The sequence below is a fragment of the Pochonia chlamydosporia genome, chromosome 3 (assembly GCF_001653235.2).
Source record: "Pochonia chlamydosporia 170 chromosome 3, whole genome shotgun sequence".
Lineage (NCBI taxonomy): Eukaryota > Fungi > Ascomycota > Sordariomycetes > Hypocreales > Clavicipitaceae > Pochonia > Pochonia chlamydosporia.
This window is the reverse complement of record NC_035792.1, coordinates 2,749,954-2,773,026: the sequence shown is the minus strand read 5'-3', so window position 1 is coordinate 2,773,026 and position 23,073 is coordinate 2,749,954. Positions and strand designations below refer to the sequence as shown.

The following is a 23,073-nucleotide window of genomic DNA, read 5'->3' as shown; positions in this document are numbered from 1 at the left end:
GATGGATGCTGCACGTGGAGATAAGATAAGAGGTTAAAACAGCTGACGTCATCTCCTAGTCGTCTTAACCAGTAGTCGGAGGTAATTGAGCCACGAGACATTGAAATGTCTTGGCTTCAAGCTTTTCAAGGCTCTTTTTGCAATTGTTGTGAATAGTTGAATCTTGGCTTTTCTTGGCTTTAGGAAATAGTTTAACGTTGGGCCAATTACAATGGCGGTTTCCCGCTCAATTGCGCCATGGGCTTGGAAGCAGATCACACGAGCGTTGATAAAAGACGATGAGCGCAATATATTCATGTTAACCATTGCTAGTTCACAGTTTCTCTATACATTAATTTCGGAGATTGATCTCATGTTTGAACAAGTGAAACTACACCATGGACAATGACACCACCCCAGCACGCAGGTCCAAATGGAAAAACTACTTCAGTCCAGGTGGTAAACTCCGACCATTCCGCCTCCTAAAACAAGACGCACACAATCTCCAGCAACGATACATATCAGACTGGACCATTTTCAACCAGCAAATCGTCGCCAGTGCAGTATACATCTTCTTCACCAATATCCTCCCCGGCATCACATTCGCCAGCGACTTGTTCGTCCTGACCGGTCAGTCATGGGGCACCATCGAAGTCGTATTCAGCACTGGACTCGTGGGCGTGATATTCGCCGTGTAAGTCTGCCTCTTGACCATCCAACAACACCATTCACAAGATGAGACAGCTTCTCCGCACAACCGCTCACCATCCTCGGCGTCACGGGTCCGTTCTCCGTACTCGCTGAAAATGTCTACAAACTTTGTTCGAATACCTTCAATGTACGTTCCCCGCCATCCATCTCACTCACAAGTTACAACTAATCAATCTCAAGGTCGACTTCCTCCCCGTCATGGCATGGTGCCTCATCCACGCAGGCTGGATGCACATCGCGCTCGCCATATTCAACGCCCACGACTGGACCATGCAATACGTAACGCACTTCAGCGCCGACATCTTCTCCCTCCTCAACAGCGTGATTTACTTCCACAAAGCGGCCATGGCCCTACAACGCACCCACGGCGCCGTCTCCCTCACTGCGTTCTTGTATGCCGTCATCGGCGCCGTGGGAACGTGTTTGCTAGCTGTGCTGCTGTCTACAGCCAATTCATGGGGTCTGTTCCACAGATATGTTCGCATTGGACTCGCTGAATACGCGGCGGCTATATCCATCATCTTGTGGATTGGTATTCCTCATATCGGTGAGCTAGCGGACCTGGACCACGAGCGCCTCCAAGTGCAGAGTACATTCCGCCCATCGAGTCCCTCACGAAGCACATTCTTCGTAGAGTTTTGGAAACTACCCGTCGAGTGGGTGTTCCTCTCAGCTATTCCGGGGGCAATCATCACGGTGCTCTTCTACTTTGACCACGAAATCAGCAGCATAATATGCACGACTGAGAGGTACGGCGTCCGCAAACCCGGCGGCTACGCATGGGACATCACAATTCTCGGGCTCACAACCATTCTCTGCGGCATTTTGGGAATCCCTCCTGCCAATGGGCTGCTTCCCCAGGCTCCATTGCACACGGAGTCACTGTTACACTACGTCCACGATGGGGCAGCTGAAGAAACCGACGATGCGTCGCCGGCGGTATCACAACATACAACAAGGACGTATGAGCAGCGATACTCACACTTCATCCAGGCGGCCATGATTCTGGTGTTTATCTCGCCTCCGCTTCAAAAGCTGCTGGGGTTGACGCAGACGTCCGTGCTGGCAGGACTGTTCCTGTTCATGGGCTACCAGTCCCTTACTGTGAATCCCGTGCTGAACAGAATCTTTCAACTGCTCACTCCGGCGGCTGAGTTGCCAGAGCTGCCATCTGGTGTGACTTGGAGGGGAATTCATGGCTACACCATTACGCAAATTGTTGTCACCGGGATAGTGTTTGGTGTGACGCTCACGGTGGCCGCGCCGGCATTCCCACTCGTCATTATTGCCCTGGTGCCGGTGCGGCTAACGGTGATGAACCGCATATGGTCTAGGGAGACGCTGAGATTGGTTGACGGGTGGGCATGTCGGCCGGGGAAGCCAGAGGATGAGTTGCATGGAGCGGAGGAGGTGGTTGTCGTGGATGAGGAGAAGGGTCGAGACTTGTCATGAGTGCTGAAAATACAAAAGGTTGCATGAAATACGACCCTATCTGTCTAAATAAAAGGAAGCAGCTGTAGGTGAGAGTTCACGCAACTGAGACTTGTTTGAGTTTTGTCATGTCGTACAGAGATTTAGTAATATCGAATGCACTCGACGTAATACCCTGCGCCGTGAAGCAAACTGATAAACTTGGTCTCTGTTCTGTTCGTCATTCCGTGCTTCTCTTCACTTCATCTCGTGTGGGTTGAAACACTCTATCCCAAACTGTTGTCATAGTTCTGTACAGTATGGCACTCGAGCTCGAAGGCCAAAGTGCCATTGTCACAGGCGGTGGCTCAGGTATAACAGAAACTCCGCAGGAATCAGAACCTAACCACCTCTAACTCCCTACACAGGCATCAATCTAAAGTTTGTAAAGCTCCTCCTTGAAAAGGCATCAATCTAAAGTTTGTAAAACTCCTCCTTGAAAAGGGTTGTTCCGTCGTGATAGCCGATCTCAACCTCCGTCCCGAAGCCACACAGCTTCTAGCCGAGTACCCTCACGACACACCAGCGGCAAACAGCTCCAAGCCATCCGTACTATTCCACAAGACGGACGTCACATCATGGCCACAGCTCACCTCGCTCTGGAAAAAAGCAATCCAAGTCCACGGAAAGGTAGACATAGTAGTACCTGGCGCCGGCATCTTCGAGCCCGAGTGGAGCAGTTTCTGGCGCGCTCCCAAGACGGACACAAATCCAGATACACCGTCAAGGGACGCTGGTGACGCAGAGCCTGGTCGGTATGCCGTTATTGACTTGAATCTCACAGCCCCTATTCGACTCAGTCAGATGGCCATTGGACACTGGACCACGAATAAACAGAAGGGATGTTTGGTCATCGTAGGCAGCATCGCGGGATATTTGGACACGCCGATTCGGCCGCTGTATCACGCAACGAAACATGGCATTCACGGATTCGTATCGTGCATGGCATCACTTCGTGATTCGCTCGGCATTCGAGTTGGTGCTGTGGCTCCCGGAGCTGTTGACGTATGTACTCCCATCTATATACCAGTTTATGATGGCGGCTGACTGATGGACGGGCCCTGGCTGAAGACTCCGATTTGGGACCAAGGGTTTCCACTGACAAAGGAAATGAGAGACGACATGGCATGGGTGGATGTGGACGAGATCGTGCAGGCCATGTACCAGTTGGTAGTGGACAAAAACATGGGCGATGGGACGATACTCGAAGTCCTGAGCTCGGCGACCAGAGTTCTACCAAGATTCCCAGGTGCTTCGCAAGAGGTGATTGACATAGCTGCTGCTGGCTATTTGAAGGCAGAAGGTCCTTTCTTGGCTGAACTGAAGAAGAACGGGCTGCGAGTCTAGCTTCGTTCCTGTCCATGACTGTGATCATGTTGGCATGTATCATCACAAGCCTTGTTGTAATCGGGTTGCACTCCTTGTCCAACGTCACAAGTGTTCAGAATTATTTCGCTTTCCATTGACCAAGAAAGACAAAAAAACGTTCTTCGAGCAGTCCCTGTTGGTGGTAGCAGTTTGAATGGCATTAAAAAAAATGGTAAAATTCTTGCTCGTCTAGAATCTCGTTTCTGGTTCGCTAGACTCCAAGAAGATACGAGGGCTAGTCTGTTGCCACTCATTCAGCTGGCATCCGAAATTTTCCATTCTCCCTGACAAAATATACATGCAAATAAAACAGCTGGTTGTCTTTTTTTGCCCAACCACTGTGTCCCAGTACATCAGTTTTTGTCGCTCTCCTTTCTTCCAGCCCACGGCGAACAGGTTCAGCCCCATACAAATAAAGGACAAAAGAAGCAGGGCCAAATGGGGCTCGCCATTAAGAAGCAATGCAAATATTTGCGTAATAAAAATGAAGAGAGAGAGACAGAGTAAAATCAAGAAAAATACGTAACGAAGGATTTCGCAGGCCGCATAACCGGTCAGATGAAGAAGCTCTCGAAAGAGCTGGGTATCTTGATCAACCACTCCTAAGTGTCTCAGTGTCTCCCCTTCCAACACTCTCTCCTCCTGTCTCTTTGTACCACTCCCGCTCGTTTTCGTGGCAGTACTGTGTGTTTCTCCCAGCTCTGACAGGCTCTCGTGGGATCTCGATGAAATGAAATATGAAATGGAAAAAGAAAAAGACGGAATGCAAAGAAAAATCTTGTTGCAAAGGATTGGTCGATAAGTCGCCTCGGATGCGTCGTCGCTCGTCCAGTTGTATGAGGTTCTGTGAAAGGCGCGGCTCCCGATGTCTCAAGTTGGGGGGATTTGTTGAAGGTCGGAAATTCGTGTACAAGTATTAGTGTGAGAGCATGGCGCCATTGGTTGGTACAACGCTCATCACTTGATGTTTTTGAAGAGGTCGTTCCCAAGGCTGCCTTCGTCTTTTTCGAGGTCCTTGAGCTCCGGAATCATCGGTGGGGGTGGTCCAGAAGGTTTCCGGGGCGAGGTGATGTCGTCAAACAAAATGCTGGAACGCTTGGATTCGCCGCCTCTAAAGAGCTTAAACCAGCTGTTCCGCCTCGATTTTCGTCCGGCCATGAGACTGCTGGCGCCGCGGCTAGGGGGTCTGCTGCTGTTGACCAGGCTGCCGCTCTCCAGGGAATTCAAATTGCCCTCTGTATAACTAGCATTCAGCATATTCCTACTAAACAGTCTGCGGAGACTGCCCTGTCTGGCAGAACCAGCGGGACTCAAGGGCGCGTCATCCGCAGGTCTCTTGATTCCAGCAATAATATTACCATTTGTTGTTGGTGGTGTAGACTTGTCAGTCTCACTCCCATTGACCACAGCGGCGTCAAGCTTCTTGGCTGGAGGTGTCTGAGGCGGCGTAGGTACCTTGGGAGAATCGGGAGGAGGTGGGATGTTGGTGCCGTCGGTGATGCTTCCAAAGTTCAAGTCGAGCGCGGGAAGCTCGAATCGAGGTTTGGGCGAGCCATTGACGCGAGTAGGCATGGCGGCAAGATTTCGAGGAAGCTGGAGAGTTTGAGAAGTGAGCCCACGAGGTGAGCTGCCGTATCAGTCACAGACAGCGTGACAAGCAGACGGTCAGATCCAATGTCAGCCTATCTCGTATCTCGATAACCCAGGACCAGCGACGCGGGGGCAAGACGAGTGGAAAAGTCGGTCCCAGTTGTAATTATTCTCGACGCGGCGAGTCCAGGCTAACTGGGAAAGGAGAACAGCAGTGAGCACTCCGTTCTCTCAGTCAGAACTCAATACCAATAGGTGTTGGTGGCCAGGGTCGAGGAGAAAACTGGAGCTTCTCGTGGCTTGAGCAAGTCAGGGGTCTGATGAATTGGGTGGCGCGGGAGCTCAATTGTCTGGATGGAGGCCAGGGTCGAAAGAAGAAACGAGACCGAGGAGCTCACAGACAGAGTTCCCAGGGAGTTGAGGGGCAACACAGCAGTTGAAAATTGGCCCAGGAGAAAGTCAAGTGATGATGTTGGACGAGAAAAGTTGGCAACGGGTGTTTCCAGGATGGAAGAATGGTTTGTGAGAGGAGAATCTGCAGGACAGGGCCGCGGCAGCTAGGAAGCACAGGAGGCTGCAGGAGCTTGCCTTATTCGTTCTTGGATTCGGTGGTCAAGTTTGCTCAAAATGGCTTTGGCTTGGAAAGGTGGAGCGGCGAGGGCAACCAGTTGACGTCTTGGTTCACTTGGGGAGCATTAGGTCAGGGTGGTTGTGGTGCTGGTATGGCGGGATGGATGGCTGGCTTGCTGGGAGCAGAATGGATCAATGATGGATGGTGATGCAGGTGAGGTACCAGTTGACCATGTCTATGTCTGGTCTCAATGGTACGGAGTTACGGAGTACAGGTTCAAGCGACCTGCAGAGATGCTCACGGTTGATTGGAAACGGCTTAGCGTTGGCATGCAAGTCGCTCGACACCTTGTTGGCGGGACAAGGGCTTCAACTGGCTTGCCTTGGCTCGCCTTTTGAGGAATGGGCTTTGGTTCAATGGTTCTATTTGGTCAATATTCGTGCCACCATCCAGAACGTTGGAACGGCGGAAGGCGCGATGCAGCTCTAGAAGTCAGGCAGGCGGGACATGGAATGGCATCAAATGGCGCTGAAGATGTCAACTAGTTCACGTTGGGAGTCAAGAACACCAGATGTCAAAACAATCCTGGTCTCTTGATAAATTGATAAAAGGGTCATGGCTCCAGCACTCACTCTCTCATGCATCCGGTGGTGCCGGTTGATCTAAACAGACCAGACCACCAAGCAACACCTGCAGACGATGCGGACTGGAATTGACATTGAACAGACAAGGCACCCGCACCCGCACCTGCGCCTGCGCCTGTCAGATTGAGCCCAGAGCCGGAGCTGGAGGGAGCTTGAGCCACAGACTGTCTTCCATCAACTTTGGATATGCCTGGCACAAAACATTCACACTCCATCGTCATCTTCCAAGTTTTTCTCTTGCATCAATTGATTCATCTTGGTCTGTCCCCCACGTATCGACACCTATCCACAGCATGCCTGTCTTAATCACTACATTATATGCTCCGTGCGATCCACGTTGCGGTGATTTGGCTCCCTTCCCTTTCCCATCGCCGTCCCATCGCCGTCCCGTTCTGTCCAGTCTTCAAGTCGTCCGAAGTCAATTCAGCGCAGTCTGTGGGCACATTGAACATCAAATAATGGAGCAGCGGCACCTCCCGAACATGGTAGCAAGCCCGTCGCCCCAAGTCCAAGCCATGCTCACCATCACCAGCGCTAACGCCGTCGACCGGTCGCATGGATCGTTGAAAGTAGTCTAGACGGTTGGCATTATTGGTGGATTGATGGCACCACTTGATCAAAGTTCACTTGTTCCTCGATGGCCCTTTAATGAAGTGAGCGACGCTTGGGGGATACTGGGTGCATCAAACAGGCATCAATTTCTCGACGCTTGTGCTGTGCTCTGTGCCCTGTGCCCGTGGCCGAAGCGAGAGGACACATTTGATACAAGATGCGAGATGCGAGATGGGCTGGAGCACGCAACCAGACAGTTCCATCCTTGAATGCATGCACATGAGTTCTCGTGCCATGGGCTATGACCCAGGGTCAGGCATCACGACAAGTGCATCGAGCGCCGCTTGGACCCCTTCGACCGCATCAGAACTGGTTTGTTTGTTGTTTGTTTTGCGAATCGACTCCAATCTTTACTCCGTACAGAACATCTGGGCGCTTCATCTCTTCGCTGTGTAGCATTGTTTGTAACCAGCGACACTGTCGTTATTCATCAAGCAGAAACTCCCTCAGATTCAGCGGAAACTTTCGAGAACCAACATGGATTGTTCCCATCGACTGACTCGGACGTGGCTCTATGTCAGCATCCAGTGACAGGCCGCGACTCAGCGCGACATCCATGCACAAAGACATCTTTCACCCTCCGGCGGATCAACAAGCGCTCCGAGTCGTCTGGTAGGGGCACTAAAGAGTTAGTGTATCTGACACAGGGTCGCATTGCTTTGGCAATTTCATTCATCTGGTAATCCGGGGACAGTTGACGGCTAAGAATCTCCATTCGCAACAGACAGCAATGCTACAAAGAGGAAGGAGATAAGAACAGGTCCGAGCTTGGCGAGTTTAGCCGCCATGACCCATTTCTCCTTTCTTCTGAAATGGAGCAGCATTGAACTTTTGTCCTTCTTTCTCCCTGGTGGTGACGACGGATGGTGGTCCAGTGGCAAGTACAGTACGGAGTAGTAGGCAGCAAAAGCAATCTTTTCGATGGTCTGTCGACACGTCATGCGACTGCGACTCACTCAACTGGTGTGCAGCTCTGATGAGACACCAGACTAGACTGATCAATCATGAATCCCGCTCCCTGGAGTGCATCCTGTCTGAGTCTGAGCATTGCAGATCCTGCATGCACTTTCTTAGTGCCGTGTTTGCTCATGCAATGCTGTACCGGGGCAATGCAAGGCACGTCCGTGGGGTGCAGTCTGCAGCTGTCTTCATGCAGCGTCATTGGACATCGACCCAAGTCAGTTTGTTGGTGTGGCCTGTGTAGTTTAAATGACTTTATCAATGACTTGTGAGTTTAGCTTCTACTCCAATGGCCAACGGAGGACTACTCTACTCTACTCTACTCTACTCTACCCTTTCCTACCTGACGCGGACAAATATCCGACCACGAATCCGCTGCCGGCTTCTTGAACAACCAGATGGACGAACTAACCAAGACTTGACTCGACATTTCATCTGAGGCGGCGAGTGAGACTCTCCACATTTTCTTTTTATAGGAGTTTCCCTGGCCTGACACACCCCGAGCATGGCAGCGATCATCCCACAACGCCACTCTGCATGTCAGGAAAACCTGATGGCTAAAGGCAAGGGCGTCGTAACACAGGATGTATGTTTTAGGTTCGATCTGCAGTGAGCTCATTTGTGCTCCATTGACATTGATGCGGCCGATGAACCAGCCTGAACAACCGCGTATCGCTGTCAAGTCACCGTGTCTTTGCCGCCGAATACGGATACACTCTGTTGAAACTGCTGTGACATGAGACGGGTGATTTTGTATGCCAGTGTGCCGATGGACTTGGGGCCTAGGGTTATTGCAGCCTTGTCATTTACTCCGAGGGCCTTCACTGAGAACAGCTTCGGCCCAAATGTACTACTCACCATCAAGTAGGTACTACAATCCCACGTTATATGCAGTTATAATGCGGTATATTGCCTATCTAGTTGCTTGCTGCTTTCACCCAACACTGTTTATATACACCACTTCTGGACAGAGGATAGAACAACACTTCCGGAGTCTTATCATGAGCAACTATGCACTTACCCTATATTATTTGGACCACCACCCAATTAGGTCTCGGCAAGGCGACAAGTGAATGACTATTGGGGCAAAAAGGGGCCCATGGAAATAAACCCAAATGCAGAGAGCTTAAGGAAACTGTTGTTTTCGCCGTTTGTTCGTTGAAGCATTGCCTCGTTCTCTTCTCGGGTCACAAAGTTGAACTTGACCCTGCCAACCTGCGTTCCAATCCTTGACCCACCGGACCTGTTGCCGACCACAGCTCGGTTCGGTCAGCCAGACGTCATCGACAACAGCATCCGAGGACGGACCGAGCTGCCCAAGCTTTCTCAGTTAACCTCATTGCAATCTCGCAGCATCACCTACAGCAATTGATCAGCAAAAGTCCAATTGCACAGGTTGACAATGGCAAGCCCACAGTGTTTGCGATCGCCTCTGCTGGCATCCAAGCTTTCACGGCCGACAACAAAGATTCAAGCAGCTTCCTTGAGTCGGCTACCACGAACAGCTGTCCGGCGCAAATCGGGTCCCTACGGCTACACGCAATCCAAGGCACTCGTATATTCCAAGCATGGCGAACCCTCAGACGTATTGAAGTATGGCTACATTCAAAAGAGCAGTGCAGATACCAGGGACTAATTGTACTTGCACAGACTACACACGCACTCCATATCTCCATCCATCCCAAGCTCCTCCGTCCTTGTCCGAACACTCGCCGCATCAATCAACCCAGCCGACATCAACACCATCCAAGGCACATATGGCTCCAAACAGCCCATGACATCTCTCATCGGCACAGCCGAACCATCTGCCGTCCCCGGAAACGAAGGCGTCTTCGAAATCGTCTCCGTAGGCGACGCATCCTCACCACTGAAAAAAGGCGACTGGGTCATCCCCGCCGCTCAACAAATCGGCACCTGGAGAACGCACGCCGTCTTCGAATCCAACGATCTTCTCAAAGTCGAAAAGGAAAACCTGACGCCCACCCAAGTCGCCACCGTGAGCATCAACCCATGCACCGCGTACCGCATCCTGCGGGACTACGGCCCCAGCGCAGGTCTGAAAACAGGTCTGCCAATGCGACCGCTCGAGCTAGGTAGTGGTGAGTGGTTCATCCAAAACGGAGCCAATTCAGGAGTCGGCCGAGCGGCCATTCAATTCGGCAAGCTATGGGGCCTTCGAAGCATCAACGTCATCCGCGACAGAGACTCCATCGAGGAGACTGAGGCGTTGAAGCAGGAACTCCTTGGCCTGGGCGCTGATGTCGTGGTGCCGGAATCGCAGTTCCTGTCGAGGGAGTGGAAGGATCAGCTTGCGGATATTACTCGCGGCGGCCGCGAACAGCTCGGACTGGCGTTGAATTGTGTCGGTGGTAAATCTGCTACGGCGCTGGCGCGGTCTCTCGGCGAGGGAGCTACGTTGGTGTCGTATGGGGGCATGTCGAAGCAGCCTGTTGCGCTGCCGTTGGGGCTTCTCATATTCAAGGATATTCGGTTCGTTGGCTTCTGGCTGTCAAAGTGGAATAAGAAGGATGCCACGGGGCGGAAGCACATGGTTGATGATATTTTGAACTTGATGAGGTTGGGGCATTTCAAGGATGTGCCGGTGGACGAGGTTAAGTGGGATTGGGAGACGGAGGAGAAGACACTTACGGAGGCGGTGCAGGGTGGTTTGAAGGGGTTTAGGAAGGGGAAGGGGGTGTTTTTGTTTGGTGAGACTTGAGTGTACATTTATTCGGGAGATGGTGCAGGAGCTGAGGTATCTTGTCTATCTGAATGGTTATGGTAGTTTAGCACCGTCTTGTGTTTTGGACCTCTGTTGCCTGAAGGGGCTGTTAGAAGATTCCCAGTCAAATAGCACGTAGCGGATTCGAGAAGCACAATATCCAACGCCCCTTATCGAACACTTTTCAAACGATCAAGCCCGAAATGACGATAGAAGAACAAATCCTACGCAGTTAGATATGAACATTAAATAAATTGGAACCGCACATACCAGTAACCATCGCGGAAGGACCATCAGCATAACACGCAACCAAAATGCCCGTCCGCCTTGCCAAATTTCCGAACCAGCCCGTCTAGTAACCAACCTTCGCACAATAGCTTCAGCATACTCATGCGCGGGCATCCCATTCCGATTCCCCCGGAATTTAATCTCCTCCATCCGTTCCTTTATAGGTAGATAGAGACTCGTATCCGGAGCGTAGAACCCATGACGCAGGATATCGCTTTGCACGAACCCCGTAACTACTTCAACGACGTTTACGCCAAACGGCTTCACTTCCTAACAAGAAACTTGGTTAGAATCTCATGCATCTCATGAACAGGTGTGCATACCAGTCGGAGAGTCCTCGTGTACTGACTAAGTGCAGCTTTGGACGCATTATACGCACCCTGCCATACAACGGGTACATCTCGCGTCACACTTCCAATTTGCACAATAGTCCCCCGCGCATTTCTGAGAAGCGGCATGAAGACCTGGCAGAGACGCATCACAGAAAAGACATTCACGCCAAACACCTTTGCAACCTCTTGGATGTCCAGATCCATCGCTGTTGCTGCGTAGTGCAGACCAGCGTTGTTGACCAGATAGTCTAGGTGGCCGCCCGTCAGGGCTTCAACGTCCTTTGCTAGGAGGTCTATGCTTTTTGGGTCGTCGAGGTCGAGGGGTAGGGGGTGGATGTTTTCGTTTTGGGCGCATAGGGCGCTGAGGTGGGAGGCTTGTCGGGCGGTTGCGAGGACGGTGATGCCGTGGGCGGCGAAGGCTAGTGCTAGGTGTTTGCCGATGCCGCTTCTGCATCCTGTGATGAGGGCGGTGGGTGGTTTGGGGTTCATTTGGGATGTGGATGAGTTGGGATGTGTGCGAGAAGTGGTGATGTGTTGATTTGTTGAAGTTTTGGTGTATATATCGTGGTAGGTTGACGGCTTTGGACCAAGGTATCGGGTATTGTTGATTGATGACTACCTACCAGACATGTAGGTATATATCATTTTGCTTGTAATTTGGATGGATTATTGGATTGTCGATTAGGATGCTCCGAGAGTTGCGTGCAGGCTGTTGATGTGTACTGTGAGAGAGTAATTGCTCCGCGGAGGAATTTGGGTGGCATCGGGATGTCCACGATACGATAGTTGATGGTACATTCATGACAGTACCAAAACCAAAAATACGACACGCCAATCCTGACCTTGATGCTCTGTTTCCTCTTCCTGGGAGATGGACATCCAGCCCGTGTAAGTTTGCTAGTGCTGCGTGTTTTGCGTCGTCCACATTGAGCACGTGCATGCATCGATGTACTCCCGAGTGAGCTTGATAGAAGAAAGCATTTCATGTAAATACTACCTGTTGGCTAGATTTTGCGAAATCGGCAGCACCGTGCCTAAAAAGGACGTGTGGGCTCGAGTGTGAAGACTGACGACTGAGGAGGTGATGACATCTGGATGCATAACTAGATCACCGATCACCTTTGTGTCTGTACCTAAAGTATGAAAGTGACGACGAAGTGACAGCTTCAGAGTACCTAGATAGCCATCGAAAGGTCGCTAGACAACAAAGCCTCGGTCGAAGCTGCCTTGTTCTATTGTTGTCTTTTGTTCTGACTCCTGACATTGCCGAGTGAACCAATGCTCATTCATACCTAAGTACATACTTGCACAAACTCTTTGTCATTGAGCATCTATGTACTTAAGTACCTAGTAGCCATTTGCTACCATCACGTGGTGAAGGATAGAAATAAAAGTCACTCTCCTCATGAACTTGAACGGACTTTTGCTTTTTTAGCCATCTTGCAAACTTACGATTTGACAAGCCACCAGACCACATACATGGACCATTTTGTGCCACAGAAATTTGGCGTAAATTGATTGAGCGCCAGGCTAATAAATTTAGAAGCGAAACCCGCAGGACCCAACTTTTCTCCAGATTCAAATCGGACCAGCAGACGAGACCCCTGACACTAGTGCAGGTCAGGTCAGGTCAGGTCAGGGTCCCTTCTCTTCTCAGATCCATTTCTCCAATCTGCAGCTAGTTGTATCATTTCTTCAACTTCAATCTCCAGGGACCCGATTCACCAGCAGCTTCAACCCGGAATATCCATGTTTGCGAGATACAGCTTCAACATCATGACACTGGCGAAAAGCCTGGTCACGTCGCCTCACTCTGCGAAAGTGAATGGCGACCATGACCAGGCCGCTACGGTTCGTGAAATTCCCACCAGACCCAAATCACGATGCCCCACCAGTTGACCTCACATATGCGACAATGCCGTGCATCCATCACTTCCACGTGCTGACTTTGACATCACAGCCACCGGGAAAGAGAAAAATTGATGATCTCACTGATGAAATAGCAGACACTCCTATCAAACTGGAACCTGACACCTCGCCTCCAAGCACAAAGCGCCGCAGAACACATGGAGCCACAACTCCACGAGCAAGGCCGCTCAAACAACTGAATAATGCGCCAACACGACGACTTGATATTGCGGTATTCGGCAACGGAGAGAATGGCGAACTGGGCCTGGGACACAGAAAGCACAAAAAGAACTCCCCAGAAAGCGCAAGGCGACCTCGTCTCAACCACTTACTAGATGCCGATGATGTGGGTGTCGTCCAAGTGGCTGTGGGAGGGAAGCATTGTGCTGCCCTCACCCACGATGGCCGTGTCTTGACATGGGGCGTCAACAATTCCAGGGCTCTTGGGAGAAACACAAACTGGGAGCCGCCGAAACAACTACCCAACGATACGGTGGACCTGAATCCATTGGAAAGCGCCCCTGCGCCAGTAGAGGGACTAGAAGGCTTGGAGTCCGGCATTGCGCAGGTCGCAGCCACGGATAACGCGACATTTGTCCTGACAAAGTCTGGGCTTGTATATGGCTGGGGCACATTTTTCGTAAGTTGGATGGCTATCTCACTTCGATACATCGACCGTAACATACTGACTAGTTTAGGGGAGTGACGGTGTGTACGGCTTTTTGCGGGAAAAAATGCGCGCCAAAAACAAACCCACCTACGAAGAACGTTTCCAGAACACACCCATTCAAATAAAAGGATTAAGGAACATCAAGGAGCTTTCCGCAGGTGTGAATCACGTCCTCGCCCTCACAGAATCAGGGGATGTATACGCATGGGGGACCGGACAACAAGGGGAACTTGGCCGCCGCCTCATCCAACGGCACCAGGTCGAGTCTCTAATACCAAGGATGGTCTACTTGCCGACGAGAGGAATCGTCAAGGCATTTGCAGGATTCAACCACAACTTTGCAATAGACAAGGAAGGGCAGGTCTGGACGTGGGGCCTCAACAACTTCGGACAGACTGGCGCTGCGGCCAGCGAGGATATTCTGCACCTTGGCACACCAGCCGTTGTTGAAGGGTTGAAGGGCTATAAAATTCGTCACATCGCTGGCGGGTTTCACCATAGTGTAGCTTGCACGGAGGATGGCCAGGTTCTCGCCTGGGGGAGGTGTGATCAGAGCCAGGTTGGCGTGGATGTGTCTGTGCTGCCAAAAGAGCACTTTTTAGTTGATAGTCATGGGAAGAGGAGGATCCTCTTACAGCCCACCATTATACCCGGTATGTATATTCAAACTTTCACAGATGTTCTACACTGTATCTGACATCGACGACTAGGAATAACGGCTACGTTTGTCGCGGCCGGCATCGACAACTCCTTCGCAATCACGGAAGAAGGCAAAGTCCTAACATGGGGATATTCCGAGAATAGTCGCACGGGGCTGGGAACCAACGCGACTGTTGAGCGGCCAACAGAGCTGAATGGAGGAGTAGTTTCCGGGAAATCCTTCACCTTTGCTGCTTGTGGCGGACAATTTTCACTGATTGCTAGTCCACGAGAGTCATAGTGGTGTTTGAGTGTGTATTTATAGTTGAACCCATGAGCGGGCATGGTGATTTACAAGCTGGTATGGATTGGACGATGCGGAAGTAGCATGTAATATCTGGGTTATGTACAGTTCAAACGATACCAAGGGATAAGGTAATGATCAAATACACAATGGCAATGGCTAAATTAGGTAGAGCAATACATCACATACGTTAGATTAGCTACTGTCTTTCACCAAGCGAACAATACTCATCATTGATGCAACTAATATGATTCAGGGGTATCGACCAAAAGTCCTACTCAAAATTCTTGAACTAGTACAAAGGAAAGGGAGGAATGCCAAGGAGAGTGAAATATACCAAGGAAAGAGAGATATACAAAGAAAGTGAGATATGTCAAGGAGAGTGAAATATATCAAAGAGAGTGACATATATCAAAGAGAGTGAGATATACCAAGGAAAGTGAGATATACCAAGAAAAGAAATATGTGGAAAATACTCATGTCGACAACGCCACAAGCACAACCATCACAAACGATTCTCATGATGTCTGTAGATGGCCCCCCTCCAAGAACCATTTGTACCACCAAAGATCTCATCCCAATCAACCTCCCCGCCCAAATCATACCCCCGACACTCTTCCTCAATTTGCGCCAACGACTTCAAATAGTACCACCCAAAGGTCGGGAACGTATCGCCAATGTCACAAAACGAACTCCCATCTATCGCCGCAAACGAAACGAATTCCTGCAGCCAAATCCTCTCATTCTCCCTCACCGCCGCGACAGTCTGCCACGGCGTCTGAAAAGCAAAAACCCTCACACCAAAGTCGCTGATTTTCGGCTTCGGCCACCTCTGAAACACCATGCAGCCCAGGACCACGGCCTCGTAGACCGGCTCAACACACGGCTTCAAGCGGGCCGGGTCGACATGGCAGTTGTCATTCTTGGTGCAGCGCCTGTGCCTGAGGGAGAAGTGCGCCAACTCCCCCTGCAGGTCGTAGACGAAGCGCTGAAACGTGCTGGCGGCAATCTGGTTGAGGACTCGTCCGGCAGCGAATGCGGTGTCTTTGGAGCCGAGGAGGCGCATCATTTCCAGGGTGTGGAGGTCGTTGGACAGGATGATGGCCTGGTTTGTCTGCGAGAGGTGGACCAGCTGTGCCTCCCTGATGAAGCCGGTGGGATTGTTGAAGTAGTTGTTCCTGGCGGCGGCTTCTTTGAGCACGCGGACGATGCGGTTGAACGGCCAGGGATGGTTGAGGCTGTCCGCGTACTCTGACATGGCTTGGAGTAAGGCGTTCCATGGGCGAGGAGGTTGGCTTGCCCGTCGTGAGTCAGGGGAGGACTGTGCAATAGAGATCTTCCACTTGAGGAACTCGCGGTGTTCTCTCTTGAGAGCTTGGAGGACGATGGAGGCCTTCTCCCTGGAGAGTGGGAGGCCAGCAGTGCCAGGTCCGAGAAGTTGAGGCACCTGCGCGGCAGGTCGGTGGTCGTACCTCGCCAGCAGATTCTCCTTTTCTAGCATGATCAACTGCTCGAGCATCAAGTCGTGGGTATCGAAGTCAGACTGGCCCGCGGGGGAAATGGCGTCAAAGGCGGCCAGTTCCTCCTGTGGCGGGCTGGGAACCTCGTTGTTCTTGATGGGTTTTTTTGGGAGCTCTGGGGAGCTCGTGCGGCGCAATTCGGCCAAAAGGTTGATAGCCATGGTCATGAGAATGTGGTTGTATGGCTATGAGGATGTAATTGTAAAGCTATGAGAATAAGATTGTAGAGCTGTGAGAATGTGAATGTAAAGCTGTGAGATGTGTGAACTTTGGGAATGTGAAGAGATGTAGATGGGAACTGGACGATGAACATAAGCTGTGAAGGGGGCAGCTTAATATACGAGATATGAATCTATGTCAAGGCTCATGAACATGATAGAGTTGAGACGGGCGTATAACTGAAACCATAAATTGGTAGTATATTCCCAGAATGAGGATGTCTCCTCGGACAATCATGCGTCTAGCGTCGATCGTGGAGTATATCGGAATCCTAAATCGGAGGGACATGGCCAGACTGTCATGTTAGTATTTCCTAATTGGGACCTGAGTGTAGGAGCATGATCATGCTGCCATGTTAGCACTCCCTGCGGTGTGATAATTGGCTGTTCTCTAAGCGAGTGCGGCAGTAGCGTTGAATAAGATGTTGAGAATGATATATAGACCCAAACTATACAGCTATGGTGCAGGTGAGACCACCATTGCTTCTGGATGGCCAAGAAAAGATACTTGGCTGTACCCAAAGGGTGTGGTATTAACGTTGCATATAGTGTTGAGAGCGATATACAAAGACACACTATACGATGAGGTACAACTGACACCGCGGAAAATTGTAGACGTGAGAAGATACTTGGCTCTGTTCTAAAGAATGTTGTATTAGCATTGGACAAATAGATGAGAGTGATGTACAGACACAAGCTATAGGATGAGGTACAGCTGAAACCGTTGGGAGCTTTGGACGACAAGACCAGATACTTGGCTGTACTCCAAGGGTGTGGTACGTTGAGACTGATGTATAGACTCAAACTGTTCAATTGAGGTACAGCAGAGGCCTCCGAAGGTTGTAGACAAGAAAGATACGTAGCTGTACTCCTAAGAACGAGCTATTAACGTTGACCAAGGTATTGAGAGCGCTATGCAGACACAAACTATACAGCTGTGGTGCAAGTGACACATCACTGAAAGCCTTTGACGACGAGAACGAGTACTTCGGTGTACTCCAAGGGTGTGGTATGTTGATAATGATATGCAGACTAAAACAATTCAATTGAGGAGCACCTGACACCACTGTACGTTGTAGGCAAGAAAGATATTGGGTGTGCTCCTAAGGGCATGGTATTAACGTTGACCAAGGTTTGAAGAACGACGTAGGTACCCAAACTATAAGGTGAGGTACAGTTGGCACCACCGAAAGCTGTAGACGACAAAGGAAATACCTGGGTGTGCTCCCAAGGGTGTGCTATTAATGTTGACCAAGGTATTGAGACCGACATCGAGGCCTAAACTATACAGTTGAGGTGCAACTGAAGCTACCGAAGCTTCTGGCTATAAGAAATGATATTGGGCGTGCTCCTAAGGGCGTGGTATTAACGATGACCACCGTATTGAGAACGACATACAGTCAAACTATACGATGAGGTACAGCTGACACCACCGAAGGTTCTGGCAACAAGAAAGATATTGGGTGTGCTTCTAAGGGTGTAGTATTAACGTTGACCAAAATATCGAGAACTTAATATAGATCCAAACTATATAGTCGAGGTGCAGCTGATTCCACTGAAAGTTTGGACGACAGACAATCGAAACCTTGATAGTAGTCGTACCGTCATACAATTGGAATGCAGACACCCAAACAGCAGAGGCAGCCGGTTCCAATTCACATGGTATATCTTTATGCACGGGAATGTTCCATGATCCAACAACTGGGTATGTAATTGACGACTCACAAGCTATTCTATGCCCGCAACGCCTGTGCCCACTCATGCAGTTTGTCGATTACCACTGGTGCAAACGCCGTCAATGTACCCTCAATGACATTGCCAAAGTACACAATGGCTTCCTCCTCACTAAGTTCCAGGTGGAATCTCTCGCGAACCTTCATGACGGCTTTGTCAGGCTCCAATCGAATGTCGGGGATATTGGCGTGCAGCATGAGACTAAACAGGTTGAGGATAAGGTTTGACGATTTTCGTAGAGCAGTGTAGGCGAGGAAGCAGTATTGTTTGAATCGGTTGTATAGTTCAGAATTAACTCCGCCCATGCATTCGACCATTTCCTTGGATAGCTTCATCAAGGGCGCAAAGGGTTTTGGATCGCGGCCGAGGATAAACCCAAAGTCAGCATGGAAAAAGTGGCCATCGGGTGCGAGGAGAAGGTTGTCGAGGTGGCGGTCGCCAACGCCGAGAATGTAGGTGATGACACAGTAACCAGCGCATGACTTGATGTATGTGTCTAGCGTCTCTTGTCGTACCCCGAGCGGCTGTCTATCGTCTGGGTTGTGGTGTCTGAGATAGGCAAGTGCAGGGTTTGCCCTGTATTTGCCGACTATAGCGGACAAACTTTGCGACTGGACGAATTGTGAGGCACCGGCCGTCGTGCTGGTGGCTAGGATTTTATACGGCGAGAGTTTCAAGTCCAGGTTTTCCTTTTGAAGGAGCTGGTCCATTAGTGTGATGATTTGAATTACAAGCTGATCTTGCCTCAAGTCATCGCCTAGCTTGAAAATGATGGGATAAGTGCTACCAGTGGTAGTTTTGAAGGTGCATTTAATTGGATTCAGGGAAGACTTGAATACTGCAACCTGGTCTGGCACAACACCAGTAATCTTGATTGCGGGATCAAGCGGCATGGCCAAGGGCGGGTCAAAAGTCAACAGCTCGTTCTTGGGGTCTGCCAAAAAGTTCTTGAGGCGATCCGTCTTCTTCGCTATCGACTCGCCGGACGATTTGATTTCGCTGGCCAGCTTGGAAAGGATAGCAACCATCTCAGCTTGGCGGAGAAGCGTCTTTCTGTCTTCGGTTCCGGTTGGCTCTTTGACGAGTTCCGTCATAAAGTCGTAGGCAACCTTGCGGTAGATGTTTCGGTTATCGATGCCCTGTTCAGGGCTATGATCGTCGCATTCCACCATCAAGTACCAATGGAAATAGTTGCCCAGCATAAAGTTGGCTGCAGCTCGTTGTATGAGAAAGCGGGCCAGAGAAGAATCTTGGGTGCTCTCTTGTTCCGAGTCCGTAGATATGTGCTCGTATTTGAGGGCCTGTACAAGCTGCAGGAGATAGAGGAGAAGTTCCTGGTCATCGGCCTTGCGCAAGCGATCCACGGCATACGACCGAACGGCCGGGTTGTCAAACGACGGCCCGAGAAGCTCAAGAGCGTCATCCACGTCGATTTCAGTCCAGCGGCCAAGGACCTGTATCGCCTGCTTCGATTCGCTCTGGTCGCTCCAGTTGACCGACTTGACAAACTTTGTCAAGGCTCGCTTGTCTCTAGTTAGATGATATCTGAACTTCCAAACCAAATCGGCCTCTTCTGGTGACAGAATGTGTGTTGGCGAATATGCCATAATCAGGTTCAACTCGTCTCGAACCTTGGCATTGGGCTTGAGATCCTTATCCAAAATGCCATGCCGGTGAGAGCTACGGAACAACCGTCGATGTTTGGCCTCTGCGGGATTGTCTCTCTGGCCCACCTCTGGGTCATAGACAGTGATTAGCCTGGTGCTGAATCCATCTGAGCTCTCTCCCAAGGCATTGATTCCCGGACCAAATTGGACTTGCGGCTGGTGGAGGGGAAGCGTTCCCTGGGATGCTGACAGAGGCTGCAAGGCTGATATCGGTGGCGGATCGTACTCGTGGTCAGCAAATACAACAGGAAAATCGAATCGAGGAAGTTCGACATTAAGCAGAAATGCTGAAGTATTTGGGCGCCCGTCATCAAGGCCATCATCGCTATCCGAAGCATTGTCGCCATCGTTGTCCCCGTTAAGCGCCCTTTGTCGCTGAAGCATCTTCATTGATGACTTTGCAGCCTGCAGCCCCTTCCTCTCAAAGCTGCGAAAGACCATTTGATCGAGCCAATCCACTCGTGGTATTTCTCCCATCTCATGCTTCTTGAACAGCTTTTCCATCCTGTCGAGTTCTTCAGCGTCTTTATCCAGGAGCGGACCGCCTCCGTTCTGGAGGGTAGCCTTCTTCTTAGCAACAACAAGAGCAGGTGTTTTAGAGTTGTCAGTTCCATCGGCGTGTCTGTGCCTGTGAACCAGGCACTTCTGGCGGCCCTTTTGGATCTGATTATCGGCATCAAACATGGGCAAGGTGGTTCCGCCAAATGGAATGGAATGGCCAATTGCACGCTTCCCTCCGGTGGGTGAGAGGTCCCATATCGTAATGGCGAGACGAGAGTTTGCGGGTAGTGACTTGTAGGTAATTGGTAACTCTAGCCATTCGTTCCATCTATGTTGAAAGAGAGTAGTTAGCTCCAGCATGTGTAAGGACAGCTGGGGTGAGGGTAGGAAACTCTATACGCACTTTCGCTCGGATCGAAACGGCTTGTATGCTGTTTGTACTGGTACTGTAAGAGGTTTAGAGCCCGCCCAGACTTGCACTGTCACGTAAAGTTCGGAGTGTGGGCTAGGCATCGCGCGGTTAGCCAGAGAAAATTATGCGTAGATTGGGAGACGCAGGGCAGTCGACACCAACCTGGTGTTTGACCCGACGTGTCGGAGATCGGGTCTTTCGAGAAGCGTCGAATACTTGACTGGCGGTTCGTCTCCTTCCAAGTTCATTCTGCATCCAAAGTTAGCAAACGGAACTCAAGGCAGTGTACTGTCACACGGGCGGGAGTTTGGGAGCGAGCATCCGCATCCGCATCCGTATCCCATAGAGAAGCGCGCGTACATTCGGACGCTCACGGGATGGTCGACATCCTTGGAGCCCGCAAAGGAGAAAGGGTCCATTCTCCCGTAGTCAGCCATGGCGACACAATCATGGCATTATGGAGGAATCTTGAAAGAAGGAGGAGGCGCGACCGCCGTGTGCGTGCAAGATATTTTGAAGAAGTGTAAATCTGCGAAGCTTCGACGGACTGGATCTTGATGGCGCATGGACGACTGATTCAGCGGGACCTGGCAGCTGAGGTGCAGCTAGCTCAGCAGTGACGTCGCCAATCAGGGAGGGCCAGGTCTTCCATGTCAATGTCTCGTGTGCTGCTCTGGTTCAATGTTGTCTCGTGGTCCAGTCTGGTGCTAGTGGCTTTGCCTGCCCTGCCAGATTTGACCCACTGCGCTATGCTAGCACCCTGCACTTTGCTGGACAATTCAAGACTGGAGCTTGAAAGCTTGGACTGGAGATTCTTTGCATTCAATGTTCCAATACTTGGACGTTCAACACTCTCACCTACAACGGTGAATCAACAACTATAAAATGAACTTGTCCATCAGTCCGCCAACTTATTTCAAGGCCAGGCATTTTAAAAACCAATCAAAGCAATCTCTCTGGCGACACAAAGCCTAGCAATTCATTCGTCCACCTCTTCAAGCCTCAACTCACGAATCACGACCAACTTTACCATTCAATGCTAGCCACAATTTTCCTCACCAAATCGATCCGTACAATCAATACTTAAAATACTCAAAATCTCTACATTTATCTCAAATCGAAAGCCATTGCACCGCCATAACAATACCCGCAATCTCCCACAAATTAACTTCCGCCCGGACCCCGGAGCTTGATGCAGTCGTAGTCGAGGATGGTGCCGCCGAAGTTGAAGATGGTCCCTTCGTGCCCGATGCTATATTTATATAAGCAACTACCCAGGATAAACAGAGCCATACTTCAAATTCACATACCTCCGGACGTCCCTGATGCCTTCGAAGTCTTGGACGTTTCAACCGACGTGCTCGTCAAACTACCTGTCTGGATAGTCGTTGAGCCGCCGCCCGCCGACGTGCTGGCCGGTGTGCTCGTCAAAGGACCAGTTGAAGAGCCAGTCGACGTACCTGTAGAGTCGCCGGAAGAAGTGGTACCAGACCCTGATGGCGTAGATGTTGTTCCATCTCTAGTCACCAAGTTTGTACGATAGGTAAACCGCGTGCTAAACCTCGTCCTTTTGTCCTCACCACCCGTAACCTCAAAGATGTACGTTCCAGAAGGGACATTCTGAATCTTTATTGTGAATTTCCTACCCGCCTTCCTTTCTGTATTTGATGTCAGCAAAATCCGGCATGGCGGTGGCTGGTCACGCGAGCAGTGGTTTAAACCGCACGCTTGGCCTAATTGAAGATTTTACAGACCAAAAATAGTTGCTAGCCGCTTCAAGTCCGGCCATCTCACCAAGTACATAGAACATGGATTTCCATCTGTGCACTTTTCAATGTCGTATTCGAATGTATCTTCGGAAACGCGGGTGCTCGTCATAAAGTCGCCCGCGTTCGCCAACATTGGAAGAGAAGCCGCGAAGAGGACACTGCTGAACTTCATGATGGCGCAACTTTTTTTTTTTTTTTTTTTTTTTTTAGATGTAATCGTAAATGTTGAAGAATTGAATCGATTCAGAGATTAAAGAATTTTGAGATTTTTTACGAAATAGGTGAAAGTAAATGAGGAGGCAGGTAATATCGGTTCGGCAGTGCAAAGCATAGCCAAGCATGGCAAAGCAGTCGTTGCTCAAAGCGGATGGTGGTTATTTTGGTCCGTCACTTGACATTGACCTGCATGTTTCCCCCGCCTGCAAGGCATTGACCATCCGACCTACATGCCGCAGTCTTGCTGGGATAATCATATATTTCGTGA

General features: G+C 50.4%; 10 protein-coding genes across 10 annotated transcripts; 4 read left to right on the top strand and 6 right to left on the bottom strand.

Moving 5' to 3' along the window:
* Positions 1-377: 377 nt before the first annotated feature.
* On the top strand, positions 378-2,142 carry VFPPC_04684 (HCO3- transporter family protein; the record flags this gene model as incomplete). Its single annotated transcript, XM_018283996.1, has 3 exons — positions 378-673; positions 724-817; positions 871-2,142. 3 exons carry the CDS (start codon positions 378-380, stop codon positions 2,140-2,142), a joined length of 1,662 nt encoding a protein of 553 aa, XP_018145299.1.
* Positions 2,143-2,420: 278 nt separating this feature from the next.
* On the top strand, positions 2,421-3,507 carry VFPPC_04683 (bicarbonate transporter, eukaryotic; the record flags this gene model as incomplete). The annotated part of the gene is made up of 4 exons (XM_018283995.1): positions 2,421-2,472; positions 2,529-2,545; positions 2,605-3,165; positions 3,232-3,507. 4 exons carry the CDS (start codon positions 2,421-2,423, stop codon positions 3,505-3,507), a joined length of 906 nt encoding a protein of 301 aa, XP_018145298.1.
* Positions 3,508-4,485: 978 nt separating this feature from the next.
* VFPPC_13682 (hypothetical protein) lies at positions 4,486-5,100 on the bottom strand (the record flags this gene model as incomplete). The annotated part of the gene is made up of 1 exon (XM_018291456.1): positions 4,486-5,100. One exon carries the CDS (start codon positions 5,098-5,100, stop codon positions 4,486-4,488), a length of 615 nt encoding a protein of 204 aa, XP_018145297.1.
* Positions 5,101-6,647: 1,547 nt separating this feature from the next.
* Positions 6,648-6,890, bottom strand: VFPPC_15826 (hypothetical protein; the record flags this gene model as incomplete). The annotated part of the gene is made up of 1 exon (XM_018293579.1): positions 6,648-6,890. The coding sequence occupies one exon, from the start codon at positions 6,888-6,890 to the stop codon at positions 6,648-6,650; it is 243 nt and encodes an 80-aa protein (XP_018145296.1).
* A 2,417-nt stretch (positions 6,891-9,307) lies between these two features.
* VFPPC_13681 (alcohol dehydrogenase superfamily, zinc-containing) lies at positions 9,308-10,624 on the top strand (the record flags this gene model as incomplete). The annotated part of the gene is made up of 2 exons (XM_018291455.1): positions 9,308-9,498; positions 9,556-10,624. The coding sequence occupies 2 exons, from the start codon at positions 9,308-9,310 to the stop codon at positions 10,622-10,624; spliced, it is 1,260 nt and encodes a 419-aa protein (XP_018145294.1).
* A 173-nt stretch (positions 10,625-10,797) lies between these two features.
* On the bottom strand, positions 10,798-11,736 carry VFPPC_04681 (short chain dehydrogenase reductase protein; the record flags this gene model as incomplete). Its single annotated transcript, XM_018283993.1, has 3 exons — positions 10,798-10,851; positions 10,898-11,185; positions 11,239-11,736. The coding sequence occupies 3 exons, from the start codon at positions 11,734-11,736 to the stop codon at positions 10,798-10,800; spliced, it is 840 nt and encodes a 279-aa protein (XP_018145293.1).
* Positions 11,737-13,023: 1,287 nt separating this feature from the next.
* Positions 13,024-14,765, top strand: VFPPC_04680 (Ran exchange factor Prp20/Pim1; the record flags this gene model as incomplete). The annotated part of the gene is made up of 4 exons (XM_018283992.1): positions 13,024-13,098; positions 13,208-13,795; positions 13,854-14,478; positions 14,536-14,765. The coding sequence occupies 4 exons, from the start codon at positions 13,024-13,026 to the stop codon at positions 14,763-14,765; spliced, it is 1,518 nt and encodes a 505-aa protein (XP_018145292.1).
* A 508-nt stretch (positions 14,766-15,273) lies between these two features.
* VFPPC_04679 (hypothetical protein) lies at positions 15,274-16,449 on the bottom strand (the record flags this gene model as incomplete). The annotated part of the gene is made up of 1 exon (XM_018283991.1): positions 15,274-16,449. The coding sequence occupies one exon, from the start codon at positions 16,447-16,449 to the stop codon at positions 15,274-15,276; it is 1,176 nt and encodes a 391-aa protein (XP_018145291.1).
* A 1,790-nt stretch (positions 16,450-18,239) lies between these two features.
* Positions 18,240-21,257, bottom strand: VFPPC_04678 (phosphoinositide 3-kinase; the record flags this gene model as incomplete). The annotated part of the gene is made up of 4 exons (XM_018283990.1): positions 18,240-20,736; positions 20,812-20,913; positions 20,983-21,069; positions 21,181-21,257. The coding sequence occupies 4 exons, from the start codon at positions 21,255-21,257 to the stop codon at positions 18,240-18,242; spliced, it is 2,763 nt and encodes a 920-aa protein (XP_018145290.1).
* A 675-nt stretch (positions 21,258-21,932) lies between these two features.
* On the bottom strand, positions 21,933-22,761 carry VFPPC_04677 (hypothetical protein; the record flags this gene model as incomplete). The annotated part of the gene is made up of 3 exons (XM_018283989.1): positions 21,933-22,072; positions 22,131-22,478; positions 22,575-22,761. 3 exons carry the CDS (start codon positions 22,759-22,761, stop codon positions 21,933-21,935), a joined length of 675 nt encoding a protein of 224 aa, XP_018145289.1.
* Positions 22,762-23,073: the final 312 nt, after the last annotated feature.